Here is a 22,165-nt window from a genome sequence, read left to right on the forward strand (position 1 = left end):
AGCAGCAGAACCAAGCTCTTGTGCTCTCACTGAGCTGTTGTCTCCAGCCTGGCAGGGCAGGCCAGGCAGAGCCCTGGGGAGATGAGAGCCCTGGCTGGCAGGAGAGCTCCTTCATCCTTCCATCTTACCCTGTGTTTGTACCCAGCACATCTGGGACAGTCCCTGGGGGGAGCTGAAGTCAGAACTTGTCCCTCCAGCAGGAATCTGTGCCAAGCAAAACACGGGCTTGGGGCGTGGGTCAATCAAAGGTTTTGATAATTATTTTTCTAATAGCTGTGTGCTTGGGAGCAAAGGGAAAGCAGAGTTACTTCTTGAAAGCCTTCTCATCTTTTTGGAGTCTCCCGAATCTGATCTTGAAGGCAAAGCAAACCACACCGCTTTGCCACACCTCGTTCTCTGTGGTTTTAGTCTCCACCTCCTGGCAGATGTCACGCCGTGAAACTCCACGAATACCTTAAATAATCCCTGTTAAAGGTAACAATGGGTTACGGGTATCCAAACAGCCTTTCTGAAACTTCTGAGATAAAAACTGTGGCGGGGATAAGGGTTGCTTTCATGTCGAGCTCTTTGCTGTGATTTTGTTGCGTGTAACAGTCCCATATTATGTTACTCAGTAGAGTTTATTGTTCTTTTACCTCACTCCAGGCGAGTAGCAGCATTTCAGCAGGGCTGGAGACACTCCAGCTGGATCAAAGGGACACGAAAAAGGGTCAGAACTTCTCTTCTGGTTACGTCTGCTGCGGAGTTTGTTTAGGAAACAAAGATGTGTTTTAAATGTTAATTGAGGCTGTGTTTATCTCTAGGAGGGGGGATTGTCTTCCAAATAAACCAGCTGAATGCCACCAAAAAGTCACTTCCAGCCATTGAGGAAAAAGCTCCTTCCCTCCCAGCAGCCCAGCCTGGAGCTGCAGTTTGTCCCCAGCCGGCTGCAGGGAACCAATTTCCCTGCTCAGATTTTCTCATTTATCTCTGTCAGGACACGGTGCAGCAGCTTTTGTTTGAAATAAGTTGTCTTTTTCTTCAAGAAATGTCTCACTCCTGACGTTTGGGTCCTGTTTTGCCAACCCCCCCCTCCCCCCCCAGGTACTTTTGTGGCCCAACTGTACTTGGAATCAAAGTTTCAGCAATTTTTTTTTCTCTCCTGGTCCCTGGTCCCAGAAGAGGAGAACCAAGCATGTGCTGCCCCCAGCCCGAGGATGGCCATGGGCATGTGAATTCCCTGCCTTTCCCTGGCCCTTGGGACAACAGGTTATTTGCCTCAAAAAGCAGAATATCTCCCAGTTTCTGTAACTGGGTGCCCATGGATCCACACCTGGCTCCTCTGCTGGAGGGAGGGATCTCCTTGGAATTCCTGAGTTCCTTTATTCTCTGCTGCTTTTCCCACTTGCATATTTTCAGGCCTGAGGACCCTAACAGACTTTGGGTACCTAGAACAAACCAGAAGTCCCCTAATTTCTTTCTTCACCTTCAGGGTTTCTGGTTTGCTGGGTGAATTTGTCCCTGTACAGACAGAAGTCGTTGGAAGTGGAATTGTGGCCCTTGCCAAGCAGAGGTGATAAAGTCTCTTGGCTAGAAAATATTTGGATGTTTAATATTATGATCCAAAGCAGCCCCTTTAATCCTAATCCAGGAGGGGGGATGTGATGATAAATGGGTGAGATCACATCCCCCCCAGAACTGGCCCCAAAACTCTGGCTTCAGAGGGCTTGGCAGGGATGGGTGCAGCTCCCAGACAGCTCCTGCCCACCTGGGGGGAGATCTGAAACCCAGCTCTGGTTTTAAATGTGCAGCATTAGGCAACCTGAGCATTGCCCCTAAATAAATTGTAATGAAAAGAGAGAAGCCCAGTGAGTTCCCAGGTGCTTTAAGCTCAGGCTGCTGGGGAACAGAGGTGCTGAGAGTCCCACTCTGGGAGGGCTCTGCTGGAGGGGTCCTTGCTGACATTGCTAAATACACCAAATCAGCAACACCCAACCTGTTTGGGAAGGAAGTCCTGGTGGGGAAGCATTTTTAGGGCCCGAGAAAAAAGGTGCTTGGTCCTGGCCAAGCATTTGTAGCAGCTCAGGGAGCAGGCAGGATTTGCTCTGGAGAGCCCATCATCTGCAGAGATGGAGGGGAGAGTCACACAGACAAAGCAAAAGCCCAGAAACCAGCTGAGAAATGTCAGCTTCTTGTGGGACAACTCAGAGTAAACAAACAAACAAAACAAAACAAAACAAAAAAAACCAGTATGGAAACATAGGAAGAAATTCTTTGGTGTGAGGGTGCTGAGCCCCTGGGTGCCCCCAGAAGCTGTGGCTGCCCCATCCCTGGCAGTGTTGAAGGTTGGATGGGGCTTGGAGCAACCTGGGCTGGGGGAGGTGTCCCTGGGCATGGCAGGGGGGGCATTGGGTGGGCTTTAATGTCCCTTCCAACCCAAACCATCTTGTTGATTCTCTGAACTGGGAAGAGGAGGTGAAGTGGGTCAGCTGGGCTCATGGGACACTTCAGAAGTGAAAGGGAGCAATCCAGGGCCCTTCAAAGAGCCTTTGGGGACTCTGTCCCAAGGTTTGAGGAGGAGACAACGTGTACCCAAGTTAGACAATACCAAGAGAGCTGAATGTATCATCAGTCAGCAGGAGCCAGACTCTGTGCTGTATGCAGTCACCTTGCTGTTGGTTATTGGGGGGCAGCCTCACTTCCCCAGTGCCAATGCTTTGCTCAGCAGCCTGCACCCAAACCTCCCTGGCACAAACAAACATTGAGTTCATGTTTCCACGTGTTCTTCTCTCCCTGTCTTGTCTAGGAGAGGGCCAGGATATGCCTGCTGTACCTGGTGAACCAGCTGGCCAACATGGAGCACTCGTTTCACCACATCCTGCTGCTGGAAATTAAGAGCCTGACTGACACCTTCTCCAGCATCCTGGGCCCCCAGAGCAGAGAGATCTATAGGATGAGCAACAGCTTCACTGCCATAGCCAAGCTCCTCATCCAGCAGCTGGAGAACAGCAGCAGGGCAGGAGCCAGGTGATGCTGGGGTGTGGGTGGTGAAGCTGCAGCCATCTCTGTGCCAAAACACTTCACAGACACCTGCTGGGCAGTGTCCCTGCTTGCAGGAATAGCTCAGGGGGTGGGTTTCAAATGGAGGTGTAAGGAGGGTTGGCAGTGGGCTGGAAGCTGTGGGTGCTGTGCTGCCAGGCACAACCAGCACCCCCTGCAGCACTCGTGTCACTGGGCACTGAAGAAGAGAGAAGCTGTTCAGGGTTTAGCACTTGAAGGACAGGAAGAAAGCCACGTCTGGGATAAGTGAGGCAATCTAAAAAGCTTCAGTTAAAAATAACTCAGTGATGTCAGGCTACCCAGTTATCATGGAGTTTATTCCAGAAGATAACCAGGGAAGCTGATGAGAAGAGTGACTGGCATAGCTCCCTGATAAAAGCTGGCTTAAAAAGGCCCAAAAAAATTTTCTCAAGATGGAATAAAAAGATGTACTGCTCACTCAGCTTCCTTTAAATGTGTATCCTAAGCTTAAAATACTGGAAGCATTACTGCATCCATCACAGGAACAGTGTGAGTGTTACTTAAACACATAGTGGCAGTCACTTTCAGTTAGGGAGAGACTTATAATTAGCATTGTGTATACTGGAATAGGTCAAGAGGCAACAAAGGAATAGTAATTCTGGGATAAAATTTAACACAGATGTCAGAAAACTCATAACCATGAAGGATAGCCTTGGAGACAGGCTTGGGGAGCTGGAGCCAAAACATTGAGGTCACTCAAGAAACAATTAATTGGTATCCTGGAGAGAGTTAAAAATGAAAAAGGAGAGGAACCCTGATGCAGTCCCTCATTTTACAGGGGGGCTGTAAGAAACACCCCAGCTTCACTTGATGGCAGAGCTGAGGCTGAGCCCTCAGCACTCTGCTATGAAAAGTTTCATTGGAGAGAGTGAAAAAGCCCAAGCAGAGATAGCAAAGTGAGTGTGACACAACATAGATGTTTTCCAAACTGCTGAAGTGAACTGTGAACAGGGGTCTAGCAGATGTCATCCTAGGGAAGGGTGTCCTGGGAACTGCAGGGAGGCAGGAGGGGAGCTGAGGAGGCAGGAACAAAGCTCAGTTATTCATGCAGCCCACTCTGGTCCCTGGATTTGGGGTAGAAAAATTCCTTGATGCTAAAATCTTGGGATATTTCTATGCCTTATTGTCTTCTGTGCTTCAGATTTCTCTCTAGAGCTGGTAAAAAATTGTGTAAAAAAAAGAAGAGGGGGTTTTCCCTGAGCTGTCATTTCTGTGTTTCCCTTTTTCTCACCCAAATTCCCCTTTGTTGAGGAGTTGCCTTGCTGAGGAGTAGAAGCTGCTTCATCTCTGTGAGTGTGGTTACAGATGCAACACCCTGCTTGGGCCTGGAGTCTAGGGGAGGAGAAGGCAGGAAACAGTAGAATTCTTCAGTGGATTTTTCAGAAAAGAGCCTTCTTTTCCTTCAGGAAAACAAACCAAACCAAACCCTCTTCTGGTTGCACTGAGCAGGAAAGGAGCAGGCTTTGGGTGCTTGCTTGTTGAAGTTGGCTTTTGGGTGACAAGTTTGGACACAGCCACTCATCTGAAGGAATAAAAATGTAACTGCTGCCTTTGGGGTGTCCAAACAGTGCCATGGGGCCAGGGGCAGGGTCTGGAGGACGTGTTGGGGCAGCTGATGGAAAATGAGCCATCTTGAACAAAAATCTTGTTCTTCAGGGGAGCTGCTGAGAGTTTGTTCTGGCTTCAGGGAGAGCAGAGTCTGGGCTCTGTCTGCAGGGGAGGGGACTGCAAATCGAGGTTCCTGCACACTGCTGGCTTTGCTGGTGGTGGTTTTGAAGGTTTCTGTGGGTAAATTGCTGCTTTTCTGAGGCAGGACAGCCCCTGTGACACAGGAGTGCTCCCACAGGGGGGTGTGAGCATGGCCAGAGGTGATGGGAAGGAAAAGGAAAAGCAAAAGCTGTTCCTGCAGCTCAGCAGTGTCCTGGGACACCTCTGATGCACTGGGTTTGCCCCCCCTGGCCCCCTTCAAACAAACCTGTCTGAAATTATTCCTTCTGCTCCATCTGCTGCTTCTTTTAGGTTTTTATTTCATTTTTTTCCCTGCTTCATCTGCCTAACCCTCTGTGACCCCATTCCTGGGACACTTGCAGCTGCCATCATGAGAGATCAGAGTGAAACACTGATTTTTCTCTTTTTATTTTTTGACAATTTCAACTTTTACCTGTTCTTTGGATTTACATTTCAGGCCGGAATCAAAGGTAGCATCAGCTAGATCAGCCAAAGGGAAGTATGAAGCAGTGGGGAAGGGTAAAAGGAGAGATTTAAGTGGAGTTTCTCCTGCCTTGCACCAGGCTGAGTGGGACCAGTCCAGCTGCTGAAATGGTGATACCCTCCCAGCTCCAGAGCTGCTGTGTTACTGAGCTGCAGGGGTTTTTAAAGAGCAGCAATCTAGAGGATTTCAGCTGTGAGGGGAAAGCAGGATTTTAAAATGTGTGGCTGGATTATAACCATTCCTTCCAGAATCATGTGTTTACACAAGAAGAAACTGATTTCTTCAGAGCCATGGCTGGCTTGGCACTGTTTGACACAGGGAATTTTACATGCAGTTAGAGGAGAGGATAATTAAAACCATGTGATGCTCTGTTGCCCCTCACTGTCCCAAAATTGCAAGTTATTCAGTCTCTGAGGTGTTTTTTAAGAACACATACCAAGATTTAATGGACTGATCCAACCAAGAAGTATAATGTGGTCAATTAAAAGGAGGAAAGAAAGGAAGAAAGAAAGAACAGAGCTTCCAAGCCCTCGTTCAGGGTCAGAACTGAGCTTACCAGGCTGTGCCAGTGCTACCCAGAGGAGTGGCTGATGAAATGCTCTTCTCTCCTGCAAGTAGAGGACAGGTCTAGTTCTGCTCTGTTGTGTTTGGTTCTGACCTGGTTATGCTCAGTTCCTAGCAATATTTGGAAGTTCTTGGGCTTCCCAGCTCTGAGCTGTAGGTTTTGAGCTCACCATCATCATCCACCACTCACCTTCTTCACACCTGCTCATCCCTTCTATTTGAGGAGGTGATTACACAGAGATATATCTATATGTCTGATGTCTGGATGCTGACAGACCCCAGGGAGCCTGTGTTTGATCCCCTTGTGCTGCCTCCTTCCCCCCAGGGCTGAAGCCCTGGCAGCAATCCCACTCCAGTGGCTTTGGAGCAATTTCTGGCTGTGCCCTTCTTCCCATTCTGAGCACCTGACTGCTGATGTTGCCTGGGGGGCTGATGAGCTGGGTAAATGCTCTTCAAATTCCCATCTCACCTTGTGCATTCAGAGCTCCTTCTACAGAGCCTGGAAAAGCAGGGAGAGGATGAGCAGCATCTTTGCAAGCCAAGTCCTTAGGATTTCTCAGTAGGCTCGTGCATCCTTTTCCTCTCAAAAGGGCTTTGGTAGGAGCTGATCCTGCTCCAGCAACCTCAGCAATGTAGCAGAGCTCCCTTGCCAAGGTTCCAAACAATAGTTTCTTTTCCTGGGGCTGGGAGGGGAGGCAGCAGGAGGGGCTGCCAGGCGTCCCGTGTGCCGTGGGGTGGAGGCTTCCTTGGAGTTTCCCTTGGGATATGTGTGCTCCTGGCTTCCTGGGGAGAGCACAAAGGGGGCAGACGTGAGAGCAAGAGGTCCTGGGGATGAGCTCTGCTCCTCTCCCCCTCTCCCAAGTGCCAAAACCTTGGGGCCCCCAAGGTCAAACCCAGGCAGGCAGGGATGGCCCTCTCTGTGCTGACTGTACCACTGCAAGCAGGATTCACTGATCTCTCTCCTTAGCAGGCATGTTTTCTTGTATTGTATGGAATCCCAGACTGGTTTGGGTTGGAAAGGACCTTAAAAACCATCCAGTGCCACCCCTGCCATGCCCAGGGACACCTTCCCCAGCCCAGGGTGCTCCAAGCCCCATCCAACCTTCAACACTGCCAGGGATGGGGCAGCCACAGCTTCCTTGGGCAACCCAGGGGCTCAGCACCCTCACACCAAAGAATTTCTTCCTAATATCTCATCTAAATCTCTCCTCTTACAGTTTAAAGCCATCACCCCTTGTTCTGTCACACCATGTCCCCATACAAAGTCCTTCCCCAGCTTTCCTGTCCCCACTTCATGCACTGGAAGGAGCTCTAAGGTCTCTCCTGAGTCTTCTTTTCACAAAGCCATCCCAGCTCAAGGGGAGAGTGCTGGAGAAAAAGGTGCTGCTAGAAAACATCAGTTTGATTTCCAAATGTTGATGCTGGCTGGTGTAGGATGTCATTCAGAACCCCCCAGCCCATCAGTCCCCTCTCTGTATCCTGAGGGCTGTGTCTGTATCTGTCTGCATCCCAAACATCCTGCTTGGTGCTCAGCTCCCACAGTGTTGAGAGGGAGGCTGGAGTGACAGCTTTCTAATAAATTAAATCTTGTCCCACATCTCCAGAAAGATTTGTTATTAAAGGTCATACTGAGGTTCTTTATTACAGAAGAATAATTTTTTTTTTTTCAAAGTGTTCTGCAGTGTTAATATGTTATGAGATCTTGCCTAAATTAAAAACAAAACAAGACAAAACTTGCCAGCTCCCCTGAGAAATACCCTGAGCTGCCTTTATCAAAGCAGATGAAAAAGTGCATTTTGTGATACAGTACTGGTGGGGTTGTTTGTTGGGACTTTTTAGGTCACCAATTGTTTCCACATCTGGTAATTTGCAATATTTGGGAGTTTTTATCAGGCTCCCCAGCTGTGAGCACGACTCGTTGGTTGAGCCTCTGCTGCTTTGGAAGTGAGGTGGCAAAACTCTGATTTGTGGCTTCCCATGGCCCCGTTTGCAGGTTTAGCTATTGGGATGTTTGCTTGTCCCCTCGTTTCCCCTTGTCAGGGGAAAAAAAGAACAGCAAAGAAATGCTCAGCAGCAAAACAATTTGGTCCCCTTGCTGCATGGAGGCCAAGCAGCAGCTTCAGGGTTTGGGGGTCTGGTGAATGGATGGAATAATTTGGGGAGAAGCTGTCTCAGCATGAGCTGGCAGCTGGGGGTGGGGGGGAGAAAACTCTGTTTTCAGGATCCCTGTTTTGGGGAGTCCAGCACTCAGAATTTTAAATAATACCACAGCTTGTCCTGCAGCCCTATGAGGTCACTTTAACCCCTCATTCCCTCTTTCCCTTTTGGTAGACTTCAGTCCCATTGCTCAGAGCTTTCCCCCAGACTCCTTCTGTCCATGGGTTTGAAAGGATTCTTTTCTTACTCTGAATACAGGAATTCTGTAAAACCCCAGACTTCTGCACCCTCTGCAATCAGCTGGACTTTGGGTTTGTGAAAATAATGTCCCGAGTCCCAGTTTAGCAAACTTGGGAGAGTGGTTTGAGTTCAGCTGGAAAACCTTTGCCCTGGGGCTCTTGGGGTTGTGCAGATCCAGCTCATGTGATTTCTAATCCCACATTCTCTGAGATGCTCAAAGTTCCTGATCCATCTGACAGAGACCCTGAGCTGGGAGATCTTTCTCCAGATGATTGATCAGGCTCTAAAAGAATCTCTGCTGGAGCATAATGGTTTTCCCAGGTAGATATTGCTGGTCCCAGGCAGGAATGCAGTGTCAGCATCACTCTGAACCCCCTGTGCCAGAGGTAAATCTCTGTTTCCTTCTTCCTCAGGGTGGAAAATGATACAGGAACAGAATCAGCCATCCCACTGGATGATTTAAAAGCTGTCGTGAGTGGCAAGGAAGAAGATGATAAGCTTCAAGTGAAAATACAGGCTTTTGAGGAGAAAATAAATGTTGACAACAGTACTCCTGGCTCCGTGAGGAGATACAGTTTAGGGCAGGTTTCTAAAGAAGAGAGGAAGGATATGAGGTTTAACAGGTATGGAGCTGGCACATGTGGGGGTGGTTTCCATGAACACCAGGTTTGTAATAAAACCTGATCCAAACACTGAGAAATTGGCCCACCTGAGCAATAGCTGTGGTTGCCATCAGTCTAACCAAGTCTCATATCTGTGGATTCAAAGGATAAAATCCTGGATATTATCCTGGGTTTATCCTGGATAAAATCATCCTGAATTCTTTATTTTGTGTCCAGGCCCAGGGCAATGGAGAGCTGGGGGCTGAAGCCTGAGTTGGGTTCAGGCAGGTTCCTGATGTGACCAAGAAAGCCTGTTCTCCAGTCCTGGGCTTGGAAGTGCCTTGCCCAGCTGCCTCCCTGGCACCCAGATGTTGTGCTATGTGGATATTATTTACTTTCATTTGCTTATTAAAGCTGTGCCTCCAGTTTTGCTTTTTTTGTGCTACGTGGATATTATTTACTTTCATTTGCCTGTTAAAGCTGTGGCTCCAGTGTTGCTTTTGGGACACACATTTACCAGAAGCTTGTTGCCTCTGGCTAAGTGACCCCAGGCTCAGCTCCCTGGGCCAGAGGAGGCCACGTGTTTGGGGATTTTTGTTCACTACTCCTTCACATTTCTCTTCCCTTCACCTCCCCAGGTCCAAAAGCCTGGCTCTGCACGCTGGCCGTGTGAAGGGGCTCAGCCCAGAGAGTGGGCAGGAGGAGGAGAGTGGGGAGATGGCTGCTGGCATCTCCTTCACTGACATCTTCAGCAGCCCAGAAGATGACAGAGTGCCTCTCGCTGAAGCCACCCAGCTGGGAAATGCTTTGGGATCCCAGCAAAGTCTCCAGGACACTGAATCACCTAAAGAAAAGCCCCTGGAAGGGAGTGCAGAGGCAGCCAGGAGCCCCGTGGAATACCAGGACAAGCTCTACCTGCACTTGAAGGAAAACCTGGGCAGAGTGAAATCCTATGTGACAGAGCTGGGGAAGAGGATTCCCATCCCTGAGCAGTGTGTTATTGAAGGTGAGAGGGCTGAGCCTGCCCAGAGGGTTGGACACTCCTTGGGAAGTCCTCTCAGGGTGCCAGAAAATGGGTAGCAAAGATCTCTGAGCAGAGAGCTGGTGGATGGGGAGGAGTGCTGGCTTCATAAACCAGTCTCCTTCACTAATGGGAGTGGTTTGGAAGCTTCCAGGGATGCTGTTGGTTTCCTTCAGGGCTTTTTACAAGGGCACATAGTGGCAGGACAAGGGGTGATGGCTTTAAACTGAAAGAGGGGACATTTAGATTAGAATCAGAAAGACCCTGGTTGCCCAGGCTGCCCCAGAAGCTGTGGCTGCCCCATCCCTGGCAGTGTTCAGGTTGGATGGGGCTTGGAGCCCCCTGGGCTGGGGGAGGTGTCCCTGCCCATGGCAGGGGTGGCACTGGGTGGTCTCTAAAGTCCCTTCCCACCCAAACCAGTCTGGGATTCCATGGTTTGCCTTTTGCCTGTCAGAGAGAACAATCCCCAAGCTCTCTGGGCAGGGGCAGGAGCTGTCAGAGGGAGGTGAGGAGTTGTGGTTGGGTAGTGCTGGCAGTGCCTGTGGGCACATCAGGACAGGCAGGCAAGGGGGATGTCACCCAGCCTGGGGCTGTAGCTGCTGTAACAGCTCTGGGTGCACAGGGCACAGGGCAGGCTCAGCCTTGCAGCCTGTGGGGAAGCATCTGCTGAAACTCCAACCTCCTCTGTGCTCTGCTGCATTCCTCAGGAGCATGTCTGCAGCTCATCATCATCATCATCATCATCATCATATCAAATCAGCTGAGTGAGAAGACAGGAGGCAGGTCAGGACCCCCAGGTGACCCCACTCCAGCCCAGGCTCCTCCCAGGGAACTTCTGGGAGGCAGAGCAGAAGGAGACCCCCAGGCTGGGGGGTTGGGTCAGCTCCTGTCCCACTGCTTCCCTGGGGCTGGGTGATGTTTTCTGCTTCCATGGAGGGTGTGCATTTGTTTCCCAAGAGGAGGAAGCTGGGTTGGTGAGGCTGTGGGTGATGTGCTTTGATACTTCTCTTTGAAGTCAGCTCTTGGAGCTGGGCTGTGAGCAGCAGTCAGTCCCTTTAAGGTGAATTTGTGTGCACCTAACCCCTTGCTGCTGAGCTGCTGGCAGCCCAAGCCTCCAATGGGCCACACTGATCCCAAAGAGTGGCTGACTCAGGAAATTAAATCACTTCTCAGACACTTCAGGCATCATCCTCCAATTCTACACAACTTCAGGCCCATCAGATACCAATTTGTGTTGGTAAAATCTCTTTTTCAGTGGACAAGAAGTTGAAAAGCAGTTTCCACTCGTAAAAGGGATATAACCTGCTGGATTTTAGAAGCTTATGTTTCTGCAGAACTTCCTAAATATCTTAAATTCCAGGTTTGCTGTTTGAAGCAGTTATTTGGTAGCATTAATGACAAACTTCTGCTTCAGTTATTTGGTAGCATTAATGACAAACTTCTTTCTCACAGTGGAAACATGAGAGGTAACAATCTGGAATAAGTGCTGAATGCTGTGACCTTGCATTAACCAAACACAACATGTTGGAAATTTCAAAATTCATTGCTCCATTTCCCTTCTGAAGCACCTATTATGATCTGTTCTAAGCATGTGACTCTTCCTAAACTCACTCAAAGCATTGTAATTTCCTGACAATCCTCAACCAGCATTCTTAGGGAAATTCTTTGAGCAGGGACACATGTGCAGAGCAGGAGATTTATGGGACTCACTCTAAATCTGTAGAAGAAATGCAGCCTGGCTCATTGTGCAGGGGACAGCTCTCCTAATATTTCAGATATTAAATAAACCACTCCAGCCCAAAATCCTGCAATCTGGGGACTTCTGTGTTTCCCACACACAATACAAGCCCATGCAAATGGTTCTGGTTTACTTTTCAAAGAAGGTGTTTAGAAAAGAGGGAGAAAATGTTTAAAGATACCAAGATACAGGGAGAGCAGGAGGGAAGTTGCTGCTGTGTTGTGTTCCTGCACTCCTTGCTTGCAGGGTAAGGTACTGGTGGGACTTGGACTGGAACCAGAATTGCCATTCCAACATCCCCAAAAGGACAAAAAAATGAGGAAATTTGGTTTCTTAACCAAAGTAGAAGAAAACTTGGAAAAAGGAGCACTGGATAACAGTTTTCTGCTATGTGCAAGGCAGTTAAGGGAACAGCCCATGCTGGAGAAGGCAAGAAATAATGAGCTTAAAGCCCAATAAAAAAGATTTAGGGCAAGCAGCAGAAAAAGCTGCCTGGGTCGTGCTGGCAGAGGGGGCTCTGGAGGTGAAGAGGCAAGAACATGAGGTTTGATCCATCTGCAGAAGGCTTGATGGTCCCCAGGACACTCCTGGCTTTTCCCCATCCCTGCAGGTGCTGGATTGCATCCTCTGCTCTGCAGCACTGCCCGGGATGTGCAAATTTTCTTTTTTTTTTTTTTTGCTGTTTTGTTTTTTTGCTGTTAATTCAGGCTTTGGCTCTGGAGGCGTTTGCCCTCAAAAAAGCTTTTTGCTTTGCAGGGTGTATTTTTTCAGTCCCCTTGTTGATTTCTAAGCCCATCTGATTTCTGCTGGGTGTCCCATTTTATGCAATGCTAACTCAAGGGGCTGGGTTTACAGCTGTGAAGGGATGCAGGCTGAGAGCCATAAGGGTGGATCCAGGGGCTGCCTGGGATGGTTGGGAGATGCCCCCTCCACTCACTGGGGAACAGACACATCCTCAGCTCTGGTATCTCCTTTTCTCTGGGTTATTTTTGGTTGCATGTGCTTCAGGCAGAGGAGAGCTGTGAGTTGGGTGATGAACCTACAGAGGAAGCAGGGCTGAGGCTGTTGGCCAGAATGTCTGAGCCTAAGAAAATGGTCAAGGTGAGGGGGTTTTGAAGAGCAGACAAGGTACAACAGCTTACCAGATCCCTGTATGTGTCCTGTAAGTGAATCTTTTGGAATTAAAACTACATGTTAGCTCCAAGCCCACAAAAAAACCCATTTATCTCAGCTTGTTTCAGTTTGGGAATGATGGTTTGGTTCAGTTCCTGCTTAGTGTGAACACTGTGCCCAGGCTGACATCTCTGCTGTACCTTAAGCAATTCGAGGCATCCTTTTATGTCATCTTCATCACCTTCATGCTCTTAATCCTGGAAATCTTTTTCTCAAAAAATATATATTAAAAAAAAAAATAAAGTGCCACCATATTTTTCGGGCACTTCAGCTTTCAGGGAGCAAAGCAAAGCAAAGTTTTCACCAGCCCATGTTTTGCCAGATGGTTTGTGATCTCATCTCTTACCTCTTCCCTCCAGGATGGTGCAGATAGAATTTCCTGAATTCTCCCCAGTTTCATTACTGCTTTTCAGCCTGGGGTGAGCAGGATTTCCACCACCTCGAGGTGGTTTGGGGGGGATCAGAACAGGAGGGTGAGAGCCCCACCTTGCCTCTGCAGTTCCTGCCCTGGCTGCAGTGGGTCCTGCAGCCTTTCTGCCTTCCCAGGACTGGTGTTCCCAGCTGGAGAGACAGGGCTTGCTTGGAGAGGCTTGGGGGACAGGTGACATCCCTGGGTTACCCTGTTTAGCCCCAGTTACCCCCAATTTCTCAGCCCTGGAGAAGCTGCCAGGCTCCCCCTGCTCTCACCTCGCTGGGTCTCACCTTCAGCTCTGCATGTTGGAGGATTTTTGACTTCTTGCTCCCCAGATGTGTAGGACTGGTGGATTTTTGACTTCTTCTTGCTCCCCAGATGTGTAGGGATGGTGGATCCAATGCATGGCTGTGTGTATCCTGGTGTCAGATGGTTCCCAGACAGCAGCTACACAGCTGCTGGATTTGGTTACAACCTGAGGGCAGATCCCTGTTTCCCTCTCTAGTTCTATGTGCTCTTAAGGATAAAGATGCCACCAGTAACCCCACCAGCTCAGAGCACTGGGTGTCCAGTGAGCTATTGAAAGGGAAGCATTTGATAATAAAGTTGTGCAGAGGATGCTGAAGGATTTTCCCATCTCCAGCTTTTTTTCTGACCCGGACTGAGCCCAGGGAGCTCCAGTGCACCCCTCGGTCGTGGGTCACTGGAGCCACATCCAAAGCACGATGCCATCCAACAGAAAATATTCCAACCATTCCATAGTAGTCAGTCCCTCCCGGCTCCTCGGTGCCCTCCAGGAAGAAATCCAAACATTCTGTGGGATTCATGAGAGAATGCTGAAAGAGGAGGAGGGGGCACAAGGGGAAACAGGTTGCAGGAGGCTGGCCCGAAATCTGCTTCTTATTACACTTGATGCTGTGCTGAGAGGTAATGGGGACCATATGAGGGTGTAGATGGAAAAGCTCATTGCTCCCCTGCAGTGCTCACCCCTGCACCGGGCTGAGAAATTCCAGCATTCCATGAGCCAAATGTTGATTTGGAGCAGATGGACCTCTGCTCCTTTGCTGGAACCACAGAGCTGGGCAGGCTGGGGCCGGCGTTTCCAGAGCTGAACTCCGCTGGCCCGAAGCGAAACATTATCTGGCATTTTTCTTCCAGAGGACTGGGATTTTCCAACAAATCCCAAGTGGCAGGGCTGGCAGAGAAGTGCCACCGTGCTGGTGGGTGTCATCAGACCCCCACCCAGCTCCCAGCTCCACAGGGATGGGAACGTGAACACACTCATCACTTCCAGAGGTGATAACAGCAAATTTCCTCCTCTGCCCTCCCCAGTGCCAGGGTTTGCACTGCCCTGGTGGTGGGGGAAAGGGAACAGAGCAGTTTATCAAGGCCAGGTGAGCTGTACACCCTCAAACTTGGCTTTTGCCACTCAGGTTTGGGTCTGTGCATGGAGGGCATGCTGGTGGCTGGCCAGCCCCCTGTTACAGTCGTGCTTTCTCTGTTAATTTTTGTGTAAATCACTATTGGACTGAGTGGTGGCAGGCAGGCAAAGCTAGGCTGAGAAAAAAATTACAAATCAGCATTTCTTGAAGCTGGTTGCTCTAAAATGGAGCCTTTTCTCCTATAAACATATTTATTGTTTGCATACTTATTTGCAACCCAAACCGAAGGGCAAAGGAAACCAAGGAAGCCAAAAGTGGTTTAAAACTGAGATTTAAAAAGTTGTTTCCAGTTCTCATTCCCTAATTTCATTTTACGGGTGGGTTTGATTCTATTTGGGAAGTTTATAAGCATGCTTTTACTCCCATTAACAGATTTTATTTAATAGTAAAGGATTACCAATGTAAATCAAATAACACATTAATTGTTCCCAGAACCAGTGGCTCTCTACCTACTCGCACACGTCCCTCCTGGTGTAGCCCAGCATGCTAAGCTGGGGTAAACAGCAATTAACAACTCCACCAACATTCTTCTGTTTATATTCTGTTCTTTTTCCCCGGGCACAACCATTTAGTGGTGAACTTTCAAATTGCAACATATATTCTCCTTTCCTGTAGGAAAAAACAAGTTGTTGCTTATTCTCCTGCTCGGGTTCCCTTCCAGTGGAGCAGCAGCACTGATTCCTGTCCCTTGCACATGGTTCCTCTCAGCTGAGGCCGTACAAACCCTGTGTGACAAACAGGCTTGGAATTATGCTTGGTAGGAGGGGGATTTGTAGCACCTGGAGCCCCTGGAAGCCAGGCTGGAGCCAGAGCATCCTTGCCCAGCAGCTTCAGGTGGACCAGAGCTTGGCTGGGGCTCCTGGGTGGCTGGGCAGAGGGACAGGAGCTGGCCCAGGGCTGGTGGCAGAGGGCTCAGGCTCTGCTCCCAGCTGCACAGGGAGGAAATCCCACAGATTTCAGGGCCCTCTGTGGCTGTTCCTGACTTTGGGATGGGTTTTTTCCAGCCAACTCTTTGGAGAAGAACGGGTGCTGCCTGGTTTGGACAGATCTGTCTGGTTGAGGCAGCACGAATGCTGAATGCAGGCTGGAGCAGGGAGGTGACAAACAGCCTGGCCATGGGTGCTCTGGCACCTTTTGGTGGTTGTTGGGTAAGACTGGAAGCCCAGGAGAATGTATTTCTCTGGTGCTCTCAGGTGGGGTCCTTCTGAATGCCACAGGAGCTCACCCAGACCCAGAGGGAGCAAACACTTGCCCGGGCACTGCAGGGCTGCAGCCACTTTATGGAGTTGATTTTAATATTCTGTACATTTATTTCTAGATACTGTTAGAAGCTGTGTAGCAAAGCTGTTCTTCAGCTGTCCCTTGAAGGGCCACTACTGCCTGTACAGTAAATCCAGCTTTACCCTCATCAGCCAGCAGCCTCCTCTCTGGATCCACATCATGTTCCTCTTCCAGCAGGTATGTGCCATGCCAGCCAGTGGCACCTCAATAGTGTTCACCTTGCACAGGGAAAAAAGAAAAAAAAAAAAGGTTTTGAACTCTTAAATCTTTTCAAATAGGCTTCTAATCCACACTGCTTTGCCACCCTCGTGGTTCCTCAGAAAGTCCTTATCATAGGTTGAAGTGATTTGGCTCTTTGTAAGTTTTCATATTTCTGTTAAATATAAATTCAAACTGTCTGGAGAGATGAAGACACCTGGGGATAAAAAAGTGGGACCAAATCTTATTGTCCTCATTCAGATGAAACTTCCAGCAAGCCCCAGGGCATTGCAGAGGGTTTGCAGGGGAGCAGAATTGGCCCCAGGGATGCAGGGGGAGGTCAGGGGTCCATCACCCACTGGGACTTTTGTTCTGCAGGGGTTTTGCAAATCTGATCAGTGCTGTTCTCCTACCAACCCTAAAGCTATTTCCTCCTGTTTAACACCCCTTCCAAATACAGCCCAGTGTTGGGACACACATAGAATTTCCTAAGAAGTTACAAGTAGTATGAAATTTTAAGAGAAAACCTTGCATTCGTGCTTCAAGATGAAACAGAGTTTTGTGTTAAAATAGTAAGGTTCAGGTTTTTAACCTCTGTAGAGCTGGGCCCTGTGGTTCATCCCACCCTCAGTGCAGCCTTGTAAATCCAAGGGATTTATCTGAAATTCAAAACACACAAAGCAAGCAATGCTGTGAGTTGAACAGCTCAAATCATTCTTCCCTGTGTTCGTTCCAACATTATAAATACCCCCTCCCCCCAAAAAAACCCCAGGTCAGTAGGAATGTTTAGGTGCTTCAGGACATAAAGTGGTTCCTCTGGATCCAGAGGTGCTGTAGGTGAGGAATGGGGATGGTCAGGGAAGGAGAAGACTGCAAGAGAGCAGAGCAAAGGAAGCAAAGGAGTTCAATTTTTATCTTTGCAAACATGCTGTAAACAAGCACTTAATACTCTTTTCTTTAAAAAAAGAAAAAAAAAAAAAAGTTCCTCTTGTGTTGCACTGAGCTCTCGAGCCTGCTGTGCATCAGGGTGGTGTTTAATGTCAGATAATTTATATTCTTTTGTTTGAAATCCAAAAGCTTTGAAGTACTGGGTCTATAACTATTATTAAATTAAATGCAGGGCACTAAATTCAGCCCCAGGATAATGTGATTTAAGCCTGTGAAATTGGACAAGGGATAAATTCAACATAAAAGGTATTTATAGTGTGTCAATAATAAGCTAAATGAAAAGCTGGTGATGAAAAATGTAGTTTTCAGCTGAGCCATCACAGATTCACAGACAGTAGAGTAATATATGTATGGTTTCTGAAGATTTCAGTACCAGTTCCTGTGTTTTTATTCCCTTTTTGGGCTGTCGCCCCCTGCTCTGTGTGACCCTGAGTCCTGCACAGGGAAGAGCCAGGAGAGAGACTTCTTCCCTCAGATCCTTAACTCCATGAGCCTGCTTTCTAATTGATCCTTTAAAATATTAGGGAATCGTTTGGAAAACCTTTGCCTGGAAGTTGTGAAAAGGCAAATTATTAGTGTGGGGCCCTGGGGAGAGGGGGCAGTGGGGACCTCAGAGATTGTCTTCCAGCTAAGTGACGATTAAAAAATCGGAATTAATTAGGAGAATCCTAGAATCCTAGAATGGGCTGGGTTGGAAGGGAGCTCAGAGCTCATCAAGTCCAACCCTTGCTCCACTCCCCCCGTGGTTCCCAGCCCATGGCACTGAGTGCCACAACCAGGCTCTTTTGAAATAGCTCCAGGGATGGAGAATCCACCCCTTCCCTGGGCAGCCCATTCCAATGCCTGATCACCCTCTCCAGAAAGAAATTCTTTCTCATGGCCAACCTAAACCTCCCCTGGCACAACTTGAGCCCTCTTGTGCCCTCTTGTCTTGCTGAGAGTTGCCTGGGAAAAGAGCCCAACCCCCCCCTGGCTCCAACCTCCTTTCAGGGAGTTGGAGAGAGTGATGAGGTCTCCCCTGAGCCTCCTCTTCTCCAGCCTCAACACCCCCAGCTCCCTCAGCCCTTCCTCACAGGACTTGTGCTGGATCCCTTCCCAGCCTCCTTGCTCTTCTCTGGACCTGCTCCAGCACCTCAATCTCCTTCCTGAGCTGAGGGGCCCAGAACTGGACACAGGACTCAAGCTGTGGCCTCCCCAGGGCTGAGCACAGGGGCAGAATCCCTTCCCTGGACCTGCTGGCCACGCTCTTCCTGAGCCAGCCCAGGATGCCATTGGCCTTCTTGGCCACCTGGGCACACTGCTGCCTCCTCTTCAGCTTCCTGGCAATCCAGACTCCCAGCTCCCTTTCTGCCACTCTGTGCCCAGCCTGGAGCTCCCCATGGGGTTGTTGTGTTGAACCTCATCCCCTTGGGATCAGCCCAACTCTCCAGTCTGTCCAGGTCCCTCTGCAGAGCCCTCCTGCCTTCCAGCTGATCCACACTTCCCCCCAGCTTGGTGTCATCTGTGAATTTGCTGATGATGGACTCAATCCCCTCATCTAAATCATCAATAAAGATATTAAACAGCACTGGGCCCAACACTGATCCCTGGGGGACACCACAGCCGCCATTTTGATGCAGCCCCGTTCAGCACCACTCTCTGGGCCCGTTCCAGCCAGTTCTACCTAGCCTCTACCTCTAGCCTCCTACCACCAGAAGGGGTGATGGTAGAGGTGCTGTTTGATAGAAATTCCCTGCTTGGAGACTGAGTGAGGCTGGCTGTGTCAGCTGGATGCCAGCCAGGGGGATTTGGGATTGCTGGGGAAGGAGAGGCAGGGACATCCATCCCGGAAAGCTCTGCTGGGAGAACATCCTTCCCCTTGCCAAACCAAATCCTCGGAATACGGAGAACGGGCTCCACTCGGGCACTCCTCACTTGGCTCCTGCCTGCAAAGAAATGCATTTTTTCACTGCAAGATCACGCAGCAGATGGAGCAGAGGCAGCTGAGCTCTGCCAGCCCCAGAGCTGTTCCTGTAACACAGACTGGGGTCTGCCTCAGACCGGGAAAAACTCCACGCTCTTGAAGCAGGAGAGGGATTCCAGGCAGCAGGGTAAGGTTGGATCCCCCCTGTCCTGGGAAACTGGGGCTTGGGAAGTGAGAGCAGCCCAACTTTCATCTGGTTTTGTGAAGCTGAAAACCCCTGCGTCCTGCCAGCCAAACCTGTGCTGAGGGTTCTGTGGGGTTTTTTCTCTCTTCCCTGCCCGGTGCTGTGACGAGCCTTGCTCTGTCACCCTCCCCTGGGCTGGGACCTGGACCTGTAAGGGTCCAAATGAGCACACCCAAACCTGTGGAGCATCTCCTGGCATTCCCTGATAAATGGTCTGTCTGTTCCAAAAAGATGTGTGTGCTGGGGAGATCCCCACCTGGCTCACAGGAATAAAAAAATACAGATTTCAGCACAAAACTGAGATGCACCTTGCCATGTGGGGGGTAATGAGCAGATTGGTGAGCCACAGACCTTAGGGACACAGAATGTACAAGACAAAAAAGCCCCAAAGGTAATTAAACATTTGAGGATTTATCTGATTGTGTGGGTATTGATCCAATGTAACTCCTTACAGAAATGAACTAATCCCTGGTTATCCACATGGCTGCCCCCTGGAAAAACAAGATGCTCTTTGTTACTGGCCAAGAGAAAAAAAACCCACCACGTAAAATCCTGTTTCCAACATCTTTTCCAGAGCTTGTTTGCAGAACCTCTGTCCATAGAGAGTCATTCTGTGCAGGTCCTTAAGGCCCTGTGGGAGAAGACCCAGCTCAAGGGGACACACAGTTTTGAAACAGCCATGATCCAGTCTACGTTTCCACACCAAAAGGTAAGCTGGTTTCTTCTCAGAAAAATGAATAAAATAGGAGAAGAACTTTGCCCTGACTTCTAGAACAGTTCTCAGACCTTTACAGTAGCTGCAGCTTCCAGTTTGTTCTCCATCCCTTCCTCCATGCTTCCTGTGGATTGTTCCTGGCCTGATGAAAACCAATGATTCTACACAATTATTTTTTTTTTCCTGCTCAAAGTTTAAAGCTTGAGAGTCAGATTAGCTGGCACCATGGGCTGGTTGGCATGCTTGGTGATGCTTGGTGATTCACCTGCTGAAACACAGTCCTGGGCTTTATGGAAATGAGCATTTTCACACTCACCATTAGTTCACAAGATTACTCTTTCAAAGCTGTTTTCTGTCTCTGGGATTTCAGCAAATGCTGTTTCAAAGCTATTAATCCTGCTGCTGGGGAAAAAAAGAAGCTGTAGGACTGTAAAACAAATATCTCTTTATTCCTGAAGAGCTCCATCCAGCACAAAGTGGATGAAATTAATTGTCCAACATGAGCCAAACCAGCTCCCTCTTGGAATATTGCAGGCAGGGAGATGTCTGGCTGAATGAAATTCATTCCCTGAGCTCATGGCTGATTTAAAAGGAGGAGTTTGGTTAGAAACCCCTCCTGAACCCCCATGATGCTGCTGCAGTGAGGCAGGGGCTCCTGGAGGAGTGGGAAATATCCCATGGGAGACCCAGCTCATGGGCCAGTTTTACCTGGAGACAGTGGAGCTTGCATGGAGTATTTTAGCTGCTTCTGGAGTCCCAAGGCATTAGAACTGCTTTCCTCTTCAGCACTGGTTTAACTGGAGTCCATGTAAGGTTCTACCAGCCCAAAGCCAGAGCTGGTGGAGTGTGAAGGAGTTTGGGGTGAATAAAGGGCTTAGGGCAGAGTGTGCCTGCATGGGGAGGAGTAGATGGAGTGCTACCAAAGGTGCCCAGCACCCAAGCAATGGGATCAGTCCCCATCCAGCACATGGGCTGCATAATCCTACTACAGCTCAGATCTGCCCTATTTTGGGAAGTTTCATCCCTCCCCTACAGTAACAGTATCTCTGAGTTCCCAAAATAGCAGAGCTGGGAAAGGAGCTGCTGATCTTCAGTGATTTCATGAATTAAGCTGCAGATTGAAGTCTGGAAAGTCTGGGAGCTGGGGCTTGCCCAGGAGCTTTTGGAGGCTGAAGACAAGCAGACACAACACATCTGAGCTGATAAAAAGCTGTCATGTTCAGCCCTGGTCTCCAGGGTATGGTGCTGGATTTTCTGTCTCAGTTTGGGGTTTGCTTATTGATACAGAACCTGAGTTTGTTTCTGGTGCCACTTCCATTCAGAAGAATCCAACTGAGTTTTCTGGGCCTGCCATAGGGAAGTGCATTCCCAAAAGATCCACCTGGAGCACTTCCAGCATGACCCAGTCAGTCCTTCCCTTCACCAGTTTAAGCTTCCACCACCATCTGAACTTTTTCAGTTCTTCCCTGATTGTACTTGAAACACTGAGAATTATTTGACCAGATCCCTGTAGCTGTTACCATTACCCCTCTGCCAGCAGCCCAGGGAGCAGAACCATGGGGGTGTGGTGGTTTCAGCAAGGGCTTTGGGTTCCAAATGCCTGGAAATGTCTCAGCTGTGAGTGCAGCATCAACGTCATGGGTTGTATTTTATAGGAAGTTTTATGCATCATGTTACAGCCATGTCCTGATGCTGTGTCAGAACTGAAGAATTTCTGGGCTGGGAGCACGTGGGGAAGTTCTGACTCCCTGCAGGAACCACAGTACTCAGCAATCACCCTGGGTCTAAGCCCACTGATTTATTATTTATTCAGAAAAAAAAAAAAATGGAGCTTAGGCTGGTTTTGTCAGTACATATTCCAAAGTGTTTTGCAAACCTGGAGAAGGAAAGAAGAAAAGTGTTACATCAACCTTTATTCCAGCATAAATTCTGAGAAATGTTTTCAGATTCCCAGCCCTGCCAGGGCTCTCAGAGCTTGGCCCTGGCTGGGGGTGTGAGGAAAGGCAGTGAATACCTGGCTCAGGAGCAGCACGTTGGGCTTCACTGGCCAGCCCACTCATGCCACAAATAATATTTATGCAACACGGCTCAAGATGGGCCAGAAGTAAAACATTTCCAGATGCACAGCCTGCCAGATTTCCCTTCAGTTGCTTCACAGCTCTTTATCAAAGTGCAGGCAGGCCACAGAGCAAAAACTGAGCCTGGGTTTGGGCTCCTTGCTGGATTCTTTGTGTTGACTCATGCTGTGTCAGAGC

The 22,165-nt window shown here is 49.1% G+C and overlaps 1 protein-coding gene across 5 annotated transcripts in view; it reads left to right on the forward strand.

The window, feature by feature from the left end:
- Positions 1-22,165, forward strand: part of VEPH1 (ventricular zone expressed PH domain containing 1) — a 62,122-nt gene that overhangs the window by 26,526 nt on the left and 13,431 nt on the right. For all 5 annotated transcript variants that reach the window (XM_071752825.1, XM_071752829.1, XM_071752827.1 and 2 more), the window contains 5 exons: positions 2,786-3,006; positions 8,647-8,856; positions 9,474-9,841; positions 15,940-16,079; positions 19,770-19,904. In XM_071752825.1, coding sequence (XP_071608926.1) covers positions 2,786-3,006; positions 8,647-8,856; positions 9,474-9,841; positions 15,940-16,079; positions 19,770-19,904 — 1,074 coding nt within the window. The remainder of the gene's footprint in view (positions 1-2,785; positions 3,007-8,646; positions 8,857-9,473; positions 9,842-15,939; positions 16,080-19,769; positions 19,905-22,165) is intronic.

This window comes from Heliangelus exortis, chromosome 9 (assembly GCF_036169615.1).
Source record: "Heliangelus exortis chromosome 9, bHelExo1.hap1, whole genome shotgun sequence".
NCBI lineage: Eukaryota > Metazoa > Chordata > Aves > Apodiformes > Trochilidae > Heliangelus > Heliangelus exortis.